Below are 18,716 nucleotides of genomic sequence, written 5' to 3'. Positions count from 1 at the left end.
TCTCAGTCGTAAAGTATTATTTATCTTAGAAATAATATTGACTTTATATTTCCCTAGGGAAGACCTTACTAGGTAAATGCTTTAATGAGTTTTATCTCAACCATTTAATCAAATCAATTTCTATGAAATATTTAAAGGTCGTGTCTCTTAGAATTGTCTAGACATTTTTGTGCCAAAGTGAGCCAGATCCGACTTAAACAGGAATTATTTTCGCCAGGCAGCGAAAGGACTTTTCAATGGCCAGATGGGTGGGTCAGTGGACGGTTAAAGCCAACTGTCCGGGCATTGAGCATGCATCCGCTGGCGCTAATTTATTCAAGTCAATTGACTCGCAGCGAACCGAGTTCAGTTTTAGTTTGCTGAGCACGGTAATGTCAGGCGGAGGCGGAGGCGGAGGAGGAGGAGGAGGAGGAGGCTGGCCTCATTAACATATTCTAATTAATTTATATTATTCCAAAATGCACAAAACTTAATTGGTATGGAGCACTTAGTTAATGAAATTGAAGCTTCCACCAAACTGGGACGCTCTCCAGCTCCAGCCCTTTATACCGTTCTGGTATTCATGCAAAATTCTTAGCTGTTGACAATTTGGCGAGTCACTCCGCTGGTGCTTGATGGAAAGTTTCATCTGTACACGGCTGCCAACATTATATAACAATCCCTGAGTCCGTCCCCCACAGACTCGCTCTCATTAAGGAGCATCTCCTTTCTCGAGAGTTCCCGAGTTGTTGGCAAACAAATTTCGGGCACCGTCTTCGCCGAGTTAGTTATGACTGCCAACTTTGCGACACACAATTTGCATTTGGGTTTCCTTTCCTGGCCAAGGGGCTTCACTGTTTGCAAGTTATTTCTTTCTCCCTGTTTGACAACCAAAGGACATGTGTTCCAATTCCTCGGAGGGGTTCTCCTACCCACGCCCAGCTAATTTATGCCAAGACAGCAGTGTGTTGATGCGGATACGATTGCCAGAAACACACCTTTGTGTGTGTCCCCGCATAAATGTCTTGTTAATTTCACAAAACCCAGCCAATCGCTCCCCACTCAGTGCGATTCGACATTCCACCCAAAACACCCAACCCTTGAAAGTTATCCGGTGGCTTGGCTTGCCAGGTTGCTGCTCCCGGCACGACCATTGTTTGCCTACACAATTATCACCAACGCTATAAGCCCCAACTGCTGGCTGGGAATGTGCAATGTCAGGATTGGAGCCTTCTTTGGATATACAACTACGCCAAACAATGCAGCCTCAATTACCAGGCTGCTCACAGCTTGTTTAGCTGGGAATGCTTTTGTTCGGCTCCTAGGTGGCTAGGCTCAAGAAACCTCATTTCAATTGTCAATTAAAAGGAGTGGGGCGCTTAAATCTAGGTGGATTGTTTACCAACAGGCACCTGCGGTAGATAACCTCAAGTTTTTCCCTAAGCTGCTGACTCTGTGAAGTCTCTCAATTTGGGGCTTCACTACAAAAAGATAAGGATGCTTAAATGTGCACAAAGTAAACTATTACTGTAAGTCTACTTGAGGATTTTTCATTTTCCTTAAAACAGTGCGCGCCAAAGAAAAATATTTTTATATTTCACGTACTATCAATTAGTTTTCAAATCGAATAATTGATCAAAAAACAGGATATCCACGCAATTTGTACAAAATCGTAAGACTCTGCTAAATTGACTGCAAGAAAGTCATCAATCTAAGTTAAAGATAAGACTAAACGGATGTTAGACAACCCCGAGCAGCCCTTAAAATCTCATCCAACCTTGAACTGGAAGGCGAATGATAAAGCAAGGCACTGAATGCCACTCAGGTCTGTCCCATTCAAATTGCTGGACATTAAACGGATGTCGATAAATGAGATTGACAATGACAAACATGAAAGCGAAGAAGTAGCCAGAACAGAGAGCGAATTCCCCACCCCATGGAGTCAATAAAATCCCAAAAAAGCCAAATCCCGCCCCTGAGGTCACTCACAAAAACTAAAAGGGAAATGCTTTAACCAAAGCGAGGAGATCTGAGTGACAGTTGAACCTCTGCACCCGGTCCCTTTGATCCCCTTTCCATGGGTCCGTCTCCGGGCTAACAGATGGCAGAACATATACGGTCACAGAGCCACATATGTCAACCGTAGCCAGTCCGGATGATTGCAGGGCCAGTGGTGGTACACTCACAAAAGTAAACTCTCGCTTTCTCTTTAATACTATCCGGTGGCAAAAAAAAAAAATTTTTTAAATATCAAGTTGTTTTTGGACTTCAAAGAAAACCGCATGAAACAATGAATATTTGTGTTTTATAAATAAAAATTTGGATTTTCTGTTAGCCATTTTAATCATTAATAACACAAGAGCACAAAACAAATAAAATTTCGAAAATAATAGGAAGAAGGAATTAAAATTCAACAAATTGTGAAAATAATGGATATTTTTAAAATAAAATAATTGCTTTTATAATCCCTTTAGTTTATAGCCGATTTAAATAAAATTTTAAATGTAATATTCTGACTGAACTTCCTTCAAACTTAAATGAGTTGAATAAATTGAAACATTATAGTTTGTTGTTAAATTGCTAACACAAATCTTTTGAAGCACACACAAATTGATGCAAGTAAGTGTGTTTTATGGGTAGACTAAACATGTTGTAAAGTATTTTGGTGGGTTTGATTTGGCCATTTTTTCCCATGAGAAATTACAACACAATTTCCAATTTCCTAATACGCGATTTGACGTCCTCTGTCGTCTTCTTAGGGAGTTGGTCTTATTTTTCATATATATGTACAATTTTTTTCTTACCTATGCGTTTATATATCATATTCAGTAACTCAATAAAATTTAATTTATTTCAGAAACATAGGCTTGCCATATCTTATACTGATATAAGTACATGCAAGAACCTACTGCTATTTTTCTCTATGTGCATTAAGGGTTGGGCAAAACACAGAGATGGCCAACTGAAATGAGCAATGTGTCAAGTGCAAGCCCAAGGAATGAAAAGAAAAACAAATCAAAACCAATGGCAGGGTTGGCATTTGTTTAAATGCGAATTAAAGAATCTCCGCTTCGAGGATGGCAGAATGTGAACTTTGTAATTCGGGCGCAGCCGCACACTCCACGCATTTCATATGGGAGATTGCTTATTTGGCTGTTGGCCACTTGGCCACTTGGCGAAAGTGGCAAGTGCAAACAGGGGCTCCGGCTCTGGCTCCGCTCCCGGTATCCGAGCGCCACTTGCAGCTCCTGGTGCATGTGCCATTTGCATAAATCAAATTTGAATTTGCATTGCTGCCTGCAACGAGCAGATGCAGTGGGTGAGAAAGAGCAGCAGCAGCCGTCGCCAGACTCAAAGCGTTCCGGCACACACACCCACACACAAAGGTGTGCCAACTGTATAAACACGTGCACGGGGCAGGGCGAGCGCGGAAAGGCAGGATTTTCTACTTGCCAGTTTGTGTGCTCAAACACGCACAGGGCAATGAGCACGCAGCCAAACTTACGCACGCTCACCCACCACACAATCGCAAAAACAAACGCACATGCAAATACAAACAGCGGCAAGAAGCACCAAAAACTCACTCCCCACGAATTACGCCCAAACGATGTGCCATTAAAAGGTAAAAGCCAGTCAAAAACTCTGCAGACAAGGACCTCGAGTTGAAACTTTCTGCACTCCCTATTTATAGCATAGTTTTAGGGGCTCGTAAGAACTTCATATCTGCATTCTCGCGACTGTTTTTTATGCATGAGTCGAAATGTATAAAGATTTATTCGTTTATTTAACATAATTGACTAAAAGCAACACTTTTTTTAACACTTAAGGCTCTGCAAGAGGGTTTTTGGCCTCAGGCGTTTCATTAAAACCAATCCCAATAAAAACTCATAAATAGTTACACATCAATTTACTAATACTGACTTGTGATTGTGCATTAACACTGTAGTTAAAAGCTATATATCACATATATTAGTCATATGTCACATTGGATAGATATAAATTGAACAAATGAATATTAATATTGAATATTAATTAAAAATATATGTTTTCTTTTTAGCTGTACGGCTGTCATTCTTGTTCTGAAAATGATTAAAAACATGTGAAAGATTTCAGTTGTCGATTTCCAAAAATGATTATATAATCTGTAAAGATTATGCTTCTGACACTTTGGTTGGTGGCTGCCGTCGTTTTCGGGCACATATTTCCTTTGATTTCTTGGCAATTTCTTGCACATTAGCTCAACAACTTTCTTTGCCAAGTTCCGGTGTACACACACACACACACACACACACATGCAAACTCGTGCCCACACACATGGAAAGTGCATTAACATTCTGCCTCGCCCATTCCACTTTGTGGCAACTTTTTGCCGTGTCCAAATTAAATAATAAATGCGCAAAGTTGGGCAAATTTATAATGCTGAGGCGAAATTGTTGAGTGACTTTTGAGTACATTTTTGCTGTCAGCGATAATTGCTAGTTAATTGGCTTCCCCAGACAATTGCTGATTTATGAAAGCAAGAAATTCCAAAGACTTATTAGGTAATCGAATTATTACTATGGGGATTTCAACTGGGATATTTCGTCAGCTGGTAATTTTAGGAAAAAACTACAGTCCTTGTTGTGTGCCAACCTTTATGATAGAAGTTTAGTCATATTTTGTCCCGCTATTGAAGTATCGACTCGAAACCTTCCAATTTATTAAAGGAGATAAATTGCCACCCGGGATTCCATTCTCACCGCGAGTGAAAAATACCAAGTATTCAGCTATGTTTTATGGTGTCACAAAAACCGCTTGGAGGCCATTCGATGGCAGTGTCAATGTCGCTCCAATGGTTGAGGAGCCAGGATAATGCCCTTCAATCAAGTTTGTGGCCATATTGGGTGACGTGACTGTTGCTCATTTCACGCTTGGCCTTCCCATTGTCCTGCAGCCAGGAGTTTGCCAGCCCGCCGGCTGATTACCAACGAGTTCGCAGGAAGTCCCGATAAGAAAGCAGGTCCATAAACGCCAGGCCTCGTGTTAGACCTGAAATTCGAAAAAAAAAACGACGACAACGGTTAGAGGAGTGGGGTCTACAAATCACTCCGAATTTCTATATCACCCGCCTGGTTGCTGCAGTGTCTTTCGTTTCTGGGTCGTCTTGGCACTGACATCGTTCGAGGAAAATTCTAAAAAAAAGAATAAAGCCATCCTCTCAGAATATATAGGCTTAAAGAGTATTGAAATCAAAGTTAATTGAGACTGTATAGCTTTTCTAGTGAGTAAAGAAATGCTGCGCTTATTAATATGCGAGCTGAACAATTAAATCAATTAAATCATACCTATTAAATCTTAAAATAAACCTTATTTCACTTTAAAAAAAAATTGTCAAATTTAATTAAAGCTGTTATTTTAAGAGACACTATCTTCTATTTATTTTTCTCTACCAAGTGTAATAGTTATGAGTGTTTTTTTTTCAACATTTAGAAAAGTGTGTTGGCCATACTTGTAAAATTCCTGTTACTTGTTTCCATATCGAAGGCGACATCTGAAGTTTAAAAAGTAAAATTAGTTTATATAACGTATATATTAGTTGAAATACACATACACGAAGGCCTCTGGTTGTTTGCTTCTGTCTTTTCTTTCAGACTTTTATCTATGTTTTGATTTACTAATATATCATCAGTTGGATCAGTCCTTAGAGTCTTTGACGAGCCGAGTTCATCTGTGCCATTCGGCTTGTCATCTTCATCCTTACTATCGAAAAAGAAATTGGACAGGATTCCCCCACCAGCAGAACCACCACCTTCCTTTCGAGCGTCCTTGCTACCACCAGGGCCACTACCGCCACCACCTCCACCATCGTCCTGTCGAGAATCCTTGCTACTCATAAAGGGCTCCATAATCTCCAGCGGAATGGGGTAAATGATCCTGACTCGGCGCTCCGAGGCGATCGATGAAAGGACTTGCAAGTGTCTCAGCTAAGCCATCAGGAAATGGTTTAACAATACAGTATATACTTCCTTATCTTTTACCTGTAGTGTGATTCTGTTTTCTGACATCACGTCGGAGGCCTCTTTTAGTGCCTTTGAGGCCTTGAGCTCGCCTTCGGCTAAAATAATCTTGGCCCGTGCTTCCCTCACAGCCTCAGCCTCGCTGGCCAAGGATCTCTCCAAGCTGGACGGCAATATGATGTCCATTCTAGATCAAAATGAAATGTTGTTATACTCATAAGCTCAGAAGAAGTTTTGGATTTATCTAGTAATGGATCGAAGCAAGTCCCTACACTGAGATTATTTTTTGGATGATTTTTAATCAACAGTGATATTTGTGCAAATTGTGTTTAAAAGCAAGACTTCTTTGACCCTTTTAATTATTTTTAAAAAGTATGCCAATTTGGAAGTTGTTATAAAATATAAATGGTTCCGTTTAGGGGGCAGTAAGGTTTTCACATTTTTTTTTGACTGCTTTTGACTTTAAAAAATTTTTAATATTTTAAGATGGATGTGTCTAAATTGCAAATAAAAATTGACGAAGGTATGGCTATTTTTATATCTGTTTACAATTTAACTTTCGAAAAATCGGCCACTACGTTACTTTAATTTTTATAATTAGATTGATACAGTACAGTGCTGTGATGGGCACCGCAATTCAACCCATACCGTTGCCAAAAATGTGTCTTTTCCCCCTTAAATAAATATACATATTGTTTTGCTTACACATCTACCCGTTCCACCCGCACTCCCCATCGAGCTGTTATTCCGGCCACCGCCTGCTGGATTTCCCGGGACAATTGCTGCCTGGAGGTGAGCAGGATATGGAGCGACTTGGAGCCCACGATATTGCGCAGGGTGACCTGGGCGATCAGGTTTGTGGCCTGCCGCGCATCGTCCACCTGGATGATCGAGTCGATGGGGCTGTAAATGCAAAAATACACGACTGCGTTCACGGTAATGGTCACCGAGTCCTTTGTGAGCACATCCTGGGGACGTACGTTGGTGACGTCGGTGCGAAGATCCACCCTGGTGATGTCATCGATGCACGGCAAATAAAAGACCAAGCCAGGTCCTCGAAGACCCTTCCTACGGAGGATAGGACTTAAATATAGTCATCAGCAAATATATGGGTCTTACCTTAGTCGACCCAGACGAAGGACAATTACACGAGCAAACTCGGGAACCACAAGAAGACAACAACACATTGAGAAGGGAAAAGTTATCGCCACAAGGATCCAGCAGATGGCAACGGCGCACTTCTCAAACGTGGTATCCTTATCGTCCTCAGCTGAATAAAAATGGATTGCTGATCAGATTGGACTCTAGATAGATAATTCGGGTTTTCCTACTGGTTTGAATGTAACGACTTGGTGGCGGCTGGCGACCCGCTCCATCTTCAGCTGAAGGACGTTGAAACTTTTCGGGTTCACTGGGAGGTTTCTTTGTAGGATCTTTCTGGAAAGATACATCTTGTCCAGGTCCCTTAGCCCGATTTCCCTCGTTGTGATCGCTCATAACGACAAATTTAAAATTATTTATTAGTAAAAATAAAGTACGTGACTCGTGTATATGATGTTTTATTCAAAGTAAACAAAAGAACAAATAACATATGTAACGTACTTAAACATTTATTTTTAGCGAGTGGTATTTTGGTTACTATGGATGGGAACGTTAAATTGCACATAACCCGCAAGAGCTCATAAATTTCGCTTTTCCAACTGGAAAAGCTCAACTGCAACCCACTCACTGTCAACCCACAAAACCCCAAAAGTGCACATTACTCTGCTTATGAGCAAGCCACTTTTTTCAAGAGAACACGTCGGTGACAGCAGGGGAAAGGGCCAGAATTCGAGATGAGGGATCGGAAGGTGATGGAAATATAGGTAAATTGTACCAGTCCAAAAATTCACTAACAGTTTCAATTCCAAAGAAAATGAAGGATAACAATAACAACTAAAGAGTCTACCTATGAGTTATCCTTTTATAAACCAAGACTCTTTTATTATATTAAAATTTTAATTTCATTTAAATTTTTTAAAAGGTTTGGGAAATAAATGGAGAACTGATGTACTGACGCGCCTTAAGTTCTTTTAAATTTAATCCTACATAGCTCCACTTTATTTCACACAAGTCACAAATTATAAAATTATTTTAAACTAAAAACATAAAGTTATTGTTTAAAGTTTACTTGGTTTACTTGGTTAACTTGGTTTCCTAAAAGTGCGAAACGCACTGTACCGTAGGCCAGGCGCACCTCGGCAGAAGTGTCAAAATCTGACATGGAAAAATGAACCCAACACGAAGAGCTCCTAATTTTAGTTATAAAAGCCGGTTGGCGGGCTTCTTGGCAGTCAGCGCTCTTTGAGCGGAGTCGCGGAAAAGTGTGGGATGTTGGAAAAGTGGCCGGAAGGAGAGGAAGGCTGGCTGACTGGCTGGCGAGTAGCTTTCCGATGATAATACCTGGCGGCTTGAACGTGACGATGACTGGCACGATAGCATTGAAATATTACCTGAGCCAAGACTCCGCCGATTGCCGCTAAAAGATTCCCGGATGGCGTTGCCCGTCATTCCGGCACCCATCGTGGGCAATTATAATTAGATGTGACTGACGGTGGGAGCTCAATTAAAAGCCACGTGGCTGGGCGAACACCGAAATTGGGTTAAAACGTGCAGTGGCAAATACTCGTGTGCAAATGCTGCGCTCAAAAACCGCTGGAAATTGTTTCTATTTCAATTTGCCAGCCTGGTTTTTGGGGTGCGGAAGCGTGACATTTTGGCTGTACCGATATTTATGCCACCCCGACTAAAATCCCCACATTTACACAACTTTCGGTTGGGCCAAGGGCCAAGGGGCCAAGGGGCCGGGGGCGTGGTGGCAAAGTTTTCGTTCGTTTTCATTTTCATGCCAAATTTCGACACACACATCCGCGTCTGCGGTCAACTCCGGATCCGCCAGGCCGGAAGCCTTCGGCAATGCGACGATAGGAAATTGGTTTATTTTATTTCCATCGACAGTTCGCTGCGGCCTTCAGCGGGGAGTGGTAGTGGTTGGTGGTTGCTTGGCGGTGGGCGGTCGTTTTTGGGGGAATTTTCAAATTAACATGAAATGCGATTTAACGATTTCGTTCTGAAAAATCTAATTAAGAAAAAAAACAATTTCCGATTTTATTGCGCATTTTTTTGGGCGAATACCGAAATAATTATAGCACCATTAGCTGGATGCTTGACGTTCCGTTTTTTTTGAGTTAGCTGCAAGCGCTTAAAGCCGGCCAATTGACTGGTTCAGTCCGGTTTTTGGTGGCCAGCCGGCAGGCAGGAAGCACTCCACCAGTGCCCTCAGTTTGGCCACGTACTAATGAAAACGAGCTCCAAATGAAGTTGGAGTCAACTGCAACGGTGGATGGCAATAGGGAAACTGGGCCAAAATAAGTAGATGGGCAGAATATGGTGTGGTTTACTATGAACACCAATGCTCTAATACACTTTGCTATCAGCAACACACTTTGCTAAAGTGAGGTAAAATAAAATTATCAACTCTGAAGTTAATTATATTTTAATACACACCATACTATTTATGATCTAGAATTAATCAAATTTTGGTAAAGGCTTGCGTTAAAATATAAAAAAAAAAACAAAACGGATTAAGTAAGAAATATAAACCAATTTGATTAAATTGTTTCGTTTAAAAAATAATTAAGTTAAATATTAAAAAAGTTAAATATAAAATTCTTTCTTAAGAAAATTAAAAAAATATATATTATTTTGTTTCTTTAAGAAGCAAACAAAATGCATGTATTAAGGACATTTAATTAAATTCATAACAATTCAAAACCAAAGGTTTTTATCGGCATATAAAACACTAAATAGGTTTAACCATAATTATTTCAAACTTTGGGAGCCAAGTAGGGTTGCTCTCTGCCAGAGTATTAGAGGGTCTTTGACCTCATATTCAGCGTGCATCCGCCTCTTTTTCGAAATTTACCAGCCAGACATACGCAGCTGAAAATGCATTTGCAGTGTGTGACCGCAGAAACACCGAGGAACAGAAACGAAAAAGAGCCAAATGAAGCGCCCAGAGGCCCAAGAATGAATGAAGTGGAAGACATGAATGGGAATGGGCGTAACAGGATCACAGGACGAGTATGGTGAACAAAAAATGTAGGCGGCAAAAAATGCAGGCTAAATGTGCTCGTTAGTGGTTTTCTGGATGAGTTTTCCCTGTCGATGGTCTGTGAGTCTGTGAGTTGAACCTTTTTTGTGAATACACCAGATTCATATCCGTATCGCATAAATTCCGTATGCAGCGGCTTCGTTTGGCCAATTCTTTTTGGCCTGCGCCGGAATTCGTTGGCAAATGTTTGACTTTAGGCAAAGTCAACACGCAATTTAAATAACAATTGGTCTTTCTTGTGCGGGTGTTTTGTGAGCGTGCTTGTGGATGAGTGTCATTAGCAAGACATTTATACGCCTCAGTTGAGCACCCAACACATGTTTATGCATATCAGCAACCTTTTGCCGAGAATAAATTAAGTCAAGGCCGGGATTTTGCTGACAAGGCAAAACATTTTACGGAACATGTGTGACTCAATGTTCGGCGTAACTTGTCTAAGAATTTGGGACTTAGGCAACTTGGGAAGCTTTACTAACCGAGTAGGATGGATAGGCGATCGAAGTAGCAGAAAATCTCGAAATTCAAACTTAAAGGATGCCATGTTTATATGACTGTACAGAAATAACGAATTAAATAAAGTGTAAGCATTCTTAATTTTCATATTTCAAACAATATTGTTGTATAAACATAAGAGTATTGCTCATCGAAATATTTTCCATTTGGATCAATTGAGTTTTGCGTGCGTTTGAACGAAATAAAACCACTTTAAAATACAAATTGAGATATATGAAATGATTCACCCTATTTTTCTACATTCACTATTAAACAAAAATTTAATTAAAAAGTACTTTAACAAATTCAAAATAAAACTTGTTGACTTTAATGACAAATGTGCTTGCAGAGTTTAATCTAAGCTTTGCACAAAACCCACATCCTTTACCGATTGAAAGTATCCGAATAAATGCATTTACACCCTCATACAGATGAGCTTGTTGGAATTATTTGACCCGGCCACACCGACTTACTGGTAACCTGACCAACTTTATCCTCTGCCGGCGGCAGTGCTTCCTTCTATCGTTCTTATCCTCTTCACATTCCCCCTTTTTATCTAAGCTCGGCTTTGGCATTGTTAATGCCAACACATTTTTACCCACTTGGCAAATTTACGTATTTCTGTGAGCCCCCCGCACCGCTGATGTCACGGCATTAGTACTTTCCTGCACTTTAGTGAGCACACAAATCCGCAAGAGAAACGGAAAAAAAAGGGATTTTATCTTTTAGTCGCTTGTTGCTTTTGGCTCCTTGAAGTCGCTATGTGGACACTTCCGGCTGGAGGAATGCGTATGTATGTCCTGACATGGACTTATCGCCGGACCAGATTTATGCCGGAGCCAACAATGCTGCTGCTGATTGTGGGAATTAACAGCTCCGGTCCTATGCGACATTAATTTATGGCCTAAACAGCGAACCGAAACAGTTTTTCATGATTGAATTTATTCGAAACTTTCGGTGGCCGCAAGTGCCGTGCGGCCATTGAGTATCGTATAGCGTTTCCCACACGACCAGAAATTCCTTTTGCTGCATACACCAACCACATCTTCCAAACACCACAGTTGCCAAGTCATCTGTGCTGATTTCCATGGCGAGTTTTAGCACTCGCACCATTCATTGCCATCGCCGAACAATGGATCCGAAAAAGAAAACGAAAGTGGGAAAAAGTGTCTGCATTGAGACAAATTTAATGAAATTTCAAATTGCCATTCGCCTTCTGTCTAGATCTCAGGAAGCTTTTGTCTCCTCTTTGATTTAAGAGGTCATTCTGGGTTTCCTTTTAAAAGTAGCAATTTATATCTTAAATCTCTAAAAATCTTTCGTTTTATAAGAACTTTGGATAAATGTAAGAACTTGACTTTTAATGCACTACCAACACTGGTCGCACACTTGTTTTTGTTTATTTTCAGGAGAATTTATATTCTTTTCAAAATGTTAAAAAAAAAATAATTCTAAAATTATTTCAGCTTTTCGGTGAAGTCAGTGCAACCCTATTAGGAAAATTATAAGTATTAATAAAAAAAATTTGGAAATAAAAAAACCTTACAATGAAGCCTATTTAAGACAAAATCGGATTCGGTGGCTGTGAATATCGGAATCGGTTCTCCACCTCTGTCGTTGGCTTTGCATGTCGGACACGACTGACTCAAGTCGACTCGTTCAGGGTCTCTTTTGTGCCGCTGTGACAGCTGCTCATTTCACGCTCGGTAATTTCAATGAATTTTGCTGGGATCTTGCAGGACATGCCACGCCAACCAGAGCCACGGCACGCTATCCACTTATTTGTATGCCGCTCATTAATTAAATTTTCTCATTTATATTGGTTATATTTAGTTTGAATAGTTTTCCTAGGTTCACGTGAAACTCGTTTATTTCGCACCATTCTGTGAAATTGTTAAAGAACTATTTCATTGGTTTTCTAAAAAGTAATGCTATTAAAAAATAAAAAGGTTATGGTACTGAACTTAATATGTTTACTGTTGAGTTAACAATGACTTATTAATTCAGAACTGTTTAATAACAGTTTTATCTTGAAAAAATAAATTAAGATTAATCAGCTAAAATTTGCTCAAAAAGGGATTGTAACTTTTATTTTGAAAAGTAGTTCCAAGCAAAGAAAAAGAATGATTTCGACTTACTATCTTTCCTACATAGCATTTGCATAGCATAATGTGTTTACTAATTGAAACAGTTTTAATAAATTCGTCGGTAATGAGCCCGATCTTAATATTTACATCAGTATAAGTATAAAAGGGGACAGCACTACAAATTTAGCAACTAACAATTTGGCAACTAACAATTTGGCAACATTGAAACGGTCTTGTCCTAACTTTGGTCAATACTGCAGTCCTATCTCAGCATATCGGCGTACCGAACGGGCAGATAGGCGAAGAAGCTGTTGAGCAGGGATGACCCGTTGACCAGGTGCGGCTGCAGGGCCTGCCAGCAGATGCTGGTCAGGTTGAGGATCTTGTCGTTGAGCGGCATGCGGTAGTTGGCCTTCAGTCGCTCGCTCAGCGCCTTCAACCGAACGATGTCGTCGTAGGTGTCTTTCGCCGAGTATCCAGTGCGCTTGGCACTGGGTGGTTCATTGGCCAGCTTGTGCACCACACGCACAAAGGTTTTCAGACCCTTTCGCATCCCCCGGCCGATCTCCTCGTAGCTGTATGTTTTCCCATACCGACGCTTTATCCACTCTTTCATCACGGTCGACTTGTGTGAGTCGGGAAAAGCGGCAAAGACGCAGCGCGGATCTCGCCGCAGTATAGAAAAGCCATCCTTAAGCAGGCGCTCCATCAACTGATGGTTGTCGGGGTCAAAGTGCGTGATGTCCCTGGTCCAGTCCAGGTCGCCCTGACCCTGGCCGCAAGTCTCGAGTGGCGGGTCAGACTTTTTGGATTCGAAAGAGGCCTTATTCCGCTGATGGGCTTCCAGCGAGCCAAACCACATGTTCTGGGCACACTCCACGATGGCAGCCACCACCTGTGCGCGCGGATCCAACCTTTCGTTGAACTGATCCTCACTGGAGGGACAACTCTGTGGCCTCAAGGAGCGAATGGCCTCGGCGCGCATCACGTCCCTGGGAGCGTGACTCTCTGGCCGCGGTGCCAGCTCGTGGTAGTGGAACACGAAGGGACCCCGCCGACTGGGACTCCGAAAGAAGCGTCCCGGCCTCTGGTGCTTCCGGCAGGAGGATGGCCTCTCATCGCCGACCCTCGTCTGCGTCATCATCACCCGCCGGGGGCGCTTCATGTGGCCGAGCAGCGGAGGCGGACACTTTGCCAGCTTCTCCTCGCGCACCTCCACGGGACAGGGAACGTCGTCCTCCGGATCCGAGATCCGCACTGTGCTCAGGCGACTCACGCTGGCCTTGCCGGTGACCACATGGACCTGCATATTGGGCGCAGCATTCAGCCGCCCGATGTCCGCCTTGTGGAAGAGGTGCTTCACCCTGTCCGGCTGCACAGTTGTGGGCACCTTGCCCATCGCACACATCTGATCGTGATCCTCCAGCAGCATGACATCCGTGTGGTGGCGCTCACGCAGTCGCTTCCATCGCAGCGTGCAATCCTCGATGTCCTTGTCCAGCTGCGCCACAATGCGCTTCTTGAGAGCAACATCGTGCCGCGTATTTAAGTCTATGAGAGCCAGGCACTGTTTGTGCGCCTTGACCATGGCCGCATCCTTGACCAGCTGCTCCTGTCGCAACGCCTCCTTGTGGAACTCGCACATGGGCATTGCTACGTCCTCGTCTGCTTCACCCACTTTGGCCCAGTAGTCGCTCATGATGTCGCCCACCATCCGGAAGAGCATCCGCTTCACCGGCTGGAACTTGTAGTCGGCGAACCAGCGGTTCGCCTCGTTCACCCTGTAGTTGGGCCTCTCGCCGGCGGGCCAAAAGGGGAAGGTGACCACGAGGCCGGCTGGCTTGCTGCTGAACTTGCCGCCCGACTGGGGCACCTTGGGTTTCGGCAGCGGCGTAAAGTAAGGCGAGCGGACTTTCCTTAGGTCCGAAACCCTTTGGGGCGACGAGGGGCGGAGGGAGATGGATGTGGTGACCACCGGCGGCACTATGGATTTCTTCACCCGCTTCAAACGCTCCACTCCAGGCGGCAGGATGCGGTCCAGTTCGCGCATCGTCATCTCCAGATCCAGGTACGTGATGGCCGCCATTAGGATCTTCTCGCTGTAGGCGAATCCTGCGCCCTTGTAGCAGGCCTCCAGCAGGAAGTAGAGCAGGGCCAAGTCGCTGCCGCGGCACACGCTGAGCAGCTTGCGCAGCATCCGCGCCTTCACCATCGGAGTGACTCCCAGCCGGCTGAGGCAGAACTGGGTGCGGTACACCGTCGCCTCGGCCTGGTCGTCCCGGATCGAGAACGCCAGGGCATCGATGGCCTCCACCTGGAAGTCGGACAGGTTACTGAACCACGTGGCACCCACCGGCGCTGGCTGGTCCCGCATGGTCTATTTCTATATTTTATTTGGTTTCGCAAACTATAAAAACGGCTAAATAAAATCACTTAAAATTTTGATTGAAGCTGGGGATGTGAATGCTTTGGTTAAGGTTTCAAGTTAAAACTGAACTGAGCCATTTCCTTTCAGATGTGAAGCTAGTTTGCACAGCAAACTACTCGTTTGTTGTTTTTTTGTAGATGATTTAAAGTTTGAAATTCAAACAATATTTTCTACGCTTTAAATTTTTGCAAAATTCTGAACAAAATTGTAACTCAACAAAATTTAAAACTTAATAAAAATTCAAGCCTGCCACTTCGATTTTGTTTTACACATAACCGCCCACAAAAGTAATTGTTTTATGGAAAATGAACAAAGTTTACCTTTATCAAACAGATTATGGTTTTGTTAGTTCTCTTTAGCTAATAGACTGTATGGCATTGCTTAAGCAACGTAAAAACATAAACTTTTGTTCGGCAGGAATATAAAAATAAAATATTTAGAAGGGATTAGAGTTTTGATGGAAAACAATATACAACAATAATAATAGACTAATGTTTCCTTGCAACATTTTACCATAAAATAAGAACAAAGAGAAATTTTTTAACGTAGTTAATACGAACAAAAAGAGTCTGCCTCACAGTTTATAGTATGTTGCAACTGAGTGCAACTAATATAAAAAACTGGCACTGATAAATACGTTTTCACATCCATCGTTCAACCCATCCACACTGGATTGACGCCACCCACACTTATCGCTCGCCAATCAGCGATGATTGAGCCAATTTCAAAGGTATCTGAGACTGCATTGAAACGCCATTTATTTGGCCACCTTCCACCAGGCAACAGGTGGAATTTCGTATTGTGGCCATAGTGGTTCGGAACTTTTTTACCCGTCTGTGCCATTTCCTTTCCAAATGACAACTGACAATGATGGATTAGTTTATCAGAGCGGGTCAGGACATTCATTTGCTCTTTGTTTCGCCGTCTGTGGCAGGAAGCACACATCCTCCTCCGTGGGGACTAATAACTTTATACGTCATCAGAGCGAAATATAATAGAGTAATTTTCTATGTGACGCGCCAGGATAATTGGCTGGACTTGGACTCGGACTCTGACTCTGACTCTGACTTGGCCATATGTCGCTGCACTTGCAATCAGATGAATTGTGTGTTGTGAGTTGTGAGTGGTGGCAGAAAGAATGGGCAAATCACATAAATTACTTTATGATGGCGTTGGGGCCATGAATCTGGTGAGTGAGGGAAAACTTTATTTTAGCCCGGCACATGTGGTCACGGAAAGGCCAAAGGAAAAAAAAAAAACAAAAAGTGGCAACTTCCAGACTGCCGCAAGGAAGCAACAAAAGTCATTTCGAAGTTATTACCCCGCTCGCCCAACTCTCGGTCCACAATATTAAAGCCTGGTCAGTCGGTTGCCATTTGTTTGTCGCTTCATAAAAAATAGCGAAGAAGGCGGGAAAACAAAAGTTTTCCTTCTTTTGCTCTGTGAACTTTTGTCAGCTTCGCTCTGCGACAAAGTTTCTGCTTTCTATTTTATTTTTGGCCAATTTTTGTTTGTGACTGACCATTTCGAAAGATTTTATGTGTTCGTTTTTGGCTGCCGAAAAAAGTTTTCCTTTCAAGAAACTTGCATGAAAAATGCAATTTCAAAAAAAAATTTAAGTTTTTCAGTTACTCCTGCTAGCGCAATATGGAAATGATTAAATTTGAAAATATTTTACTCCAGGGGCTTGAAAACAGTTCAAAGAGCTAAGTGGTTTGTATTGTTAAAATTGGGTTAGAAACAAAACGAATCAATTTGAGTACGTATTTGAAATAGTCTTCAATAAAATAATTATCTTTACAAAATTAATTCATTGTAATGAAGGAGCGATACGAAGTCCAATATGAGAAGTTTGCTAAGATGGAAACATCTGAAGTTGGGGGTAAGAGTTACAGAACTATCAGTACGGGAATAACCATCATTTAACTCTTAACAGATGAGAAAAATGTTATGATTGAAAAAATAGCTGTGTGCCTGTCCTGGATTCTTGTGGTGATGTTTTTACCCTTCTCACTGTGCTTGTGTCTGATCGTGGCCGCCGAGTACCAGCGAATTGTGATGTTCCGCCTGGGTCGCATCAGGTAGTATCACCTACTTAAAAGCATTGTCCATATAGGTAATCCAAGTTCTCGTTACAAGAAACTGCTATGGTCCAGGCCTTATGTTCCTGCTGCCCTGCATCGATTCGTATGTTACTGTGGACATTCGCACAGATGTGGTTAACGTGGATCCCCAAGAGATGCTAACCAAAGACTCGGTGACAATTACAGTGAACGCGGTAGTTTTCTATTGCATCAACCATCCCATCGACTCGATTGTCAAGGTGGACGATGCCAGGGATGCCACCGAACGCATTTCCCAGGTCACCCTGCGCAACATCGTGGGCTCGAAGCCACTGCACGAACTATTGACCTCCAGGCAGCAACTGTCGCGGGAAGTCCAGCTGGCGGTGGCCGAGATCACGGGACGCTGGGGCGTGAGGGTGGAGCGAGTGGACCTGTAAGCCAAACACTCCACCTACAGTTGACCTCCACTTTGGGAGACTTCTTCCGCAGAATGGAGATTTCATTGCCCAGCAGCTTGGAGCGATCGTTGGCCAGCGAAGCGGAGGCGGTGAGGCAAGCTCGGGCCAAGATCATTTTGGCCGAGGGCGAGGCCAAAGCCTCAAAGGCTCTGAAGGAAGCCTCCGATGTGATGTCCGAGAACCAAATTAGCCTACAAGTAAGCTTCCGAGAAGGGACATGTTTCTAAGGTTTGGTTTGCTGATCCTTTTTTCCCACCTTAGCTGAGGCATCTTCAGATCCTCTCATCTTTGGCCACGGAACGTCGTGTAAATGTCATATTTCCCATTCCCTTGGAAATTATGGAACCATTTGATGATGGAAGTGAGTCGCCTGCAACAGAGCAGGTTTACGACGATCAACAGAACGATGAATGGGATCAATCTGATTATTTAAATTTGATCTCGCCAAAAGTTTACATAATGGGTCCTCCACCGGACAGCTTTCCTGACCAGGAACCTAGTGAGAATGGTAACCAAAATGGAAGGGAAAATGAGAAAGGCCGAACCTGGAAGTGGCCACCATTTTTGAGACTCTCGCGAAGTGCTGATCGTGTTGAACAACCTTCCAGCAGCCAGCCATCGACCAGCACAGGGACCAACCGAGCTGCTGAGGTCGAACCCTACCCACTGCTATCTAAGCCACCAGCTCGTTCTAGTTCTGCGCCTGCTAAGCCATCTCCCATACCCCTTCCCCCACGCCCCGATCCGCCGGCACTTCCTCCCATTCCTCCCCATCCGACCTTACCTCCTCTTCCCGATCGCCCCACACCACCTGTCAAGTCTGCTTCACCTCCAAGGGAAGACAGTCCAAAAGTACCAAAGTCCGATAAAAACTACTATTTTTAGAAGCATTGTGGAAAAGCATTTTGTGGAAAAATAGTTCAGAGAATATTTAATTATTTAATAAAATAAATATTATTACTCAGACAACTTTGTGTTCCAAATTTTTACTTTACACTATAAAATAAACTACATAAAATCTTATTCGATTATAGATAACCTTGATACTATTATTATT

At 42.7% G+C, this 18,716-nt stretch overlaps 3 protein-coding genes across 4 annotated transcripts; 1 reads left to right on the top strand and 2 right to left on the bottom strand.

Moving 5' to 3' along the window:
* Positions 1-4,540: 4,540 nt before the first annotated feature.
* Positions 4,541-7,548, bottom strand: LOC128256791 (band 7 protein AGAP004871). Of its 2 annotated transcripts, none has more exons than XM_052987417.1 (8): positions 7,307-7,548; positions 7,095-7,245; positions 6,681-7,043; positions 5,997-6,162; positions 5,570-5,942; positions 5,468-5,509; positions 5,084-5,150; positions 4,541-5,007 (listed from the first exon to the last, which is right to left on the bottom strand). In XM_052987417.1, exons 1-8 carry the CDS (start codon positions 7,470-7,472, stop codon positions 4,884-4,886), a joined length of 1,452 nt encoding a protein of 483 aa, XP_052843377.1. In that variant the 5' UTR covers positions 7,473-7,548; the 3' UTR covers positions 4,541-4,883. The 2 variants fall into 2 exon arrangements, with proteins under 2 accessions (XP_052843377.1, XP_052843385.1); XM_052987425.1 differs by having other exon boundaries at positions 4,542-5,007; positions 5,088-5,150.
* Positions 7,549-12,789: 5,241 nt separating this feature from the next.
* On the bottom strand, positions 12,790-15,229 carry LOC128266427 (uncharacterized). The gene has a single exon (XM_053002937.1). It carries the CDS (start codon positions 15,079-15,081, stop codon positions 12,970-12,972), a length of 2,112 nt encoding a protein of 703 aa, XP_052858897.1. The 5' UTR covers positions 15,082-15,229; the 3' UTR covers positions 12,790-12,969.
* Positions 15,230-16,869: 1,640 nt separating this feature from the next.
* On the top strand, positions 16,870-18,572 carry LOC128257973 (band 7 protein AGAP004871). Its single transcript, XM_052989325.1, has 5 exons — positions 16,870-17,017; positions 17,072-17,216; positions 17,275-17,634; positions 17,691-17,856; positions 17,921-18,572. The coding sequence occupies exons 1-5, from the start codon at positions 16,954-16,956 to the stop codon at positions 18,542-18,544; spliced, it is 1,359 nt and encodes a 452-aa protein (XP_052845285.1). The 5' UTR covers positions 16,870-16,953; the 3' UTR covers positions 18,545-18,572.
* The last annotated feature ends 144 nt before the right edge of the window (positions 18,573-18,716 follow it).

Source organism: Drosophila gunungcola, chromosome 3R (genome assembly GCF_025200985.1).
Source record: "Drosophila gunungcola strain Sukarami chromosome 3R, Dgunungcola_SK_2, whole genome shotgun sequence".
In the NCBI taxonomy this organism is placed as follows: Eukaryota; Metazoa; Arthropoda; class Insecta; order Diptera; family Drosophilidae; genus Drosophila; species Drosophila gunungcola.
Note: the sequence above shows the minus strand (reverse complement) of the source record. Positions and strands in the feature narration are given on the sequence as shown.

Excerpts from the sequence above, each read along its gene's own strand:
- LOC128256791 (XM_052987417.1), bottom strand. The coding sequence starts at position 7,472 with ATGAGCGATCACAACGAGGGAAATCGGGCTAAGGGACCTGGACAAGAT. Across the intron at positions 7,246-7,306 it reads AAGTCGTTACATTCAAACCA|CTGAGGACGATAAGGATACC; the intron begins GTAGGAAAACCC and ends ATTTTTATTCAG. Across the intron at positions 5,151-5,467 it reads AAGTAACAGGAATTTTACAA|AATTTTCCTCGAACGATGTC; the intron begins GTATGGCCAACA and ends TCTTTTTTTTAG.
- LOC128266427 (XM_053002937.1), bottom strand. The coding sequence starts at position 15,081 with ATGCGGGACCAGCCAGCGCCGGTGGGTGCCACGTGGTTCAGTAACCTG.
- LOC128257973 (XM_052989325.1), top strand. The coding sequence starts at position 16,954 with ATGAAGGAGCGATACGAAGTCCAATATGAGAAGTTTGCTAAGATGGAA. Across the intron at positions 17,018-17,071 it reads GGAAACATCTGAAGTTGGGG|ATGAGAAAAATGTTATGATT; the intron begins GTAAGAGTTACA and ends AACTCTTAACAG. Across the intron at positions 17,857-17,920 it reads AGAACCAAATTAGCCTACAA|CTGAGGCATCTTCAGATCCT; the intron begins GTAAGCTTCCGA and ends TTCCCACCTTAG.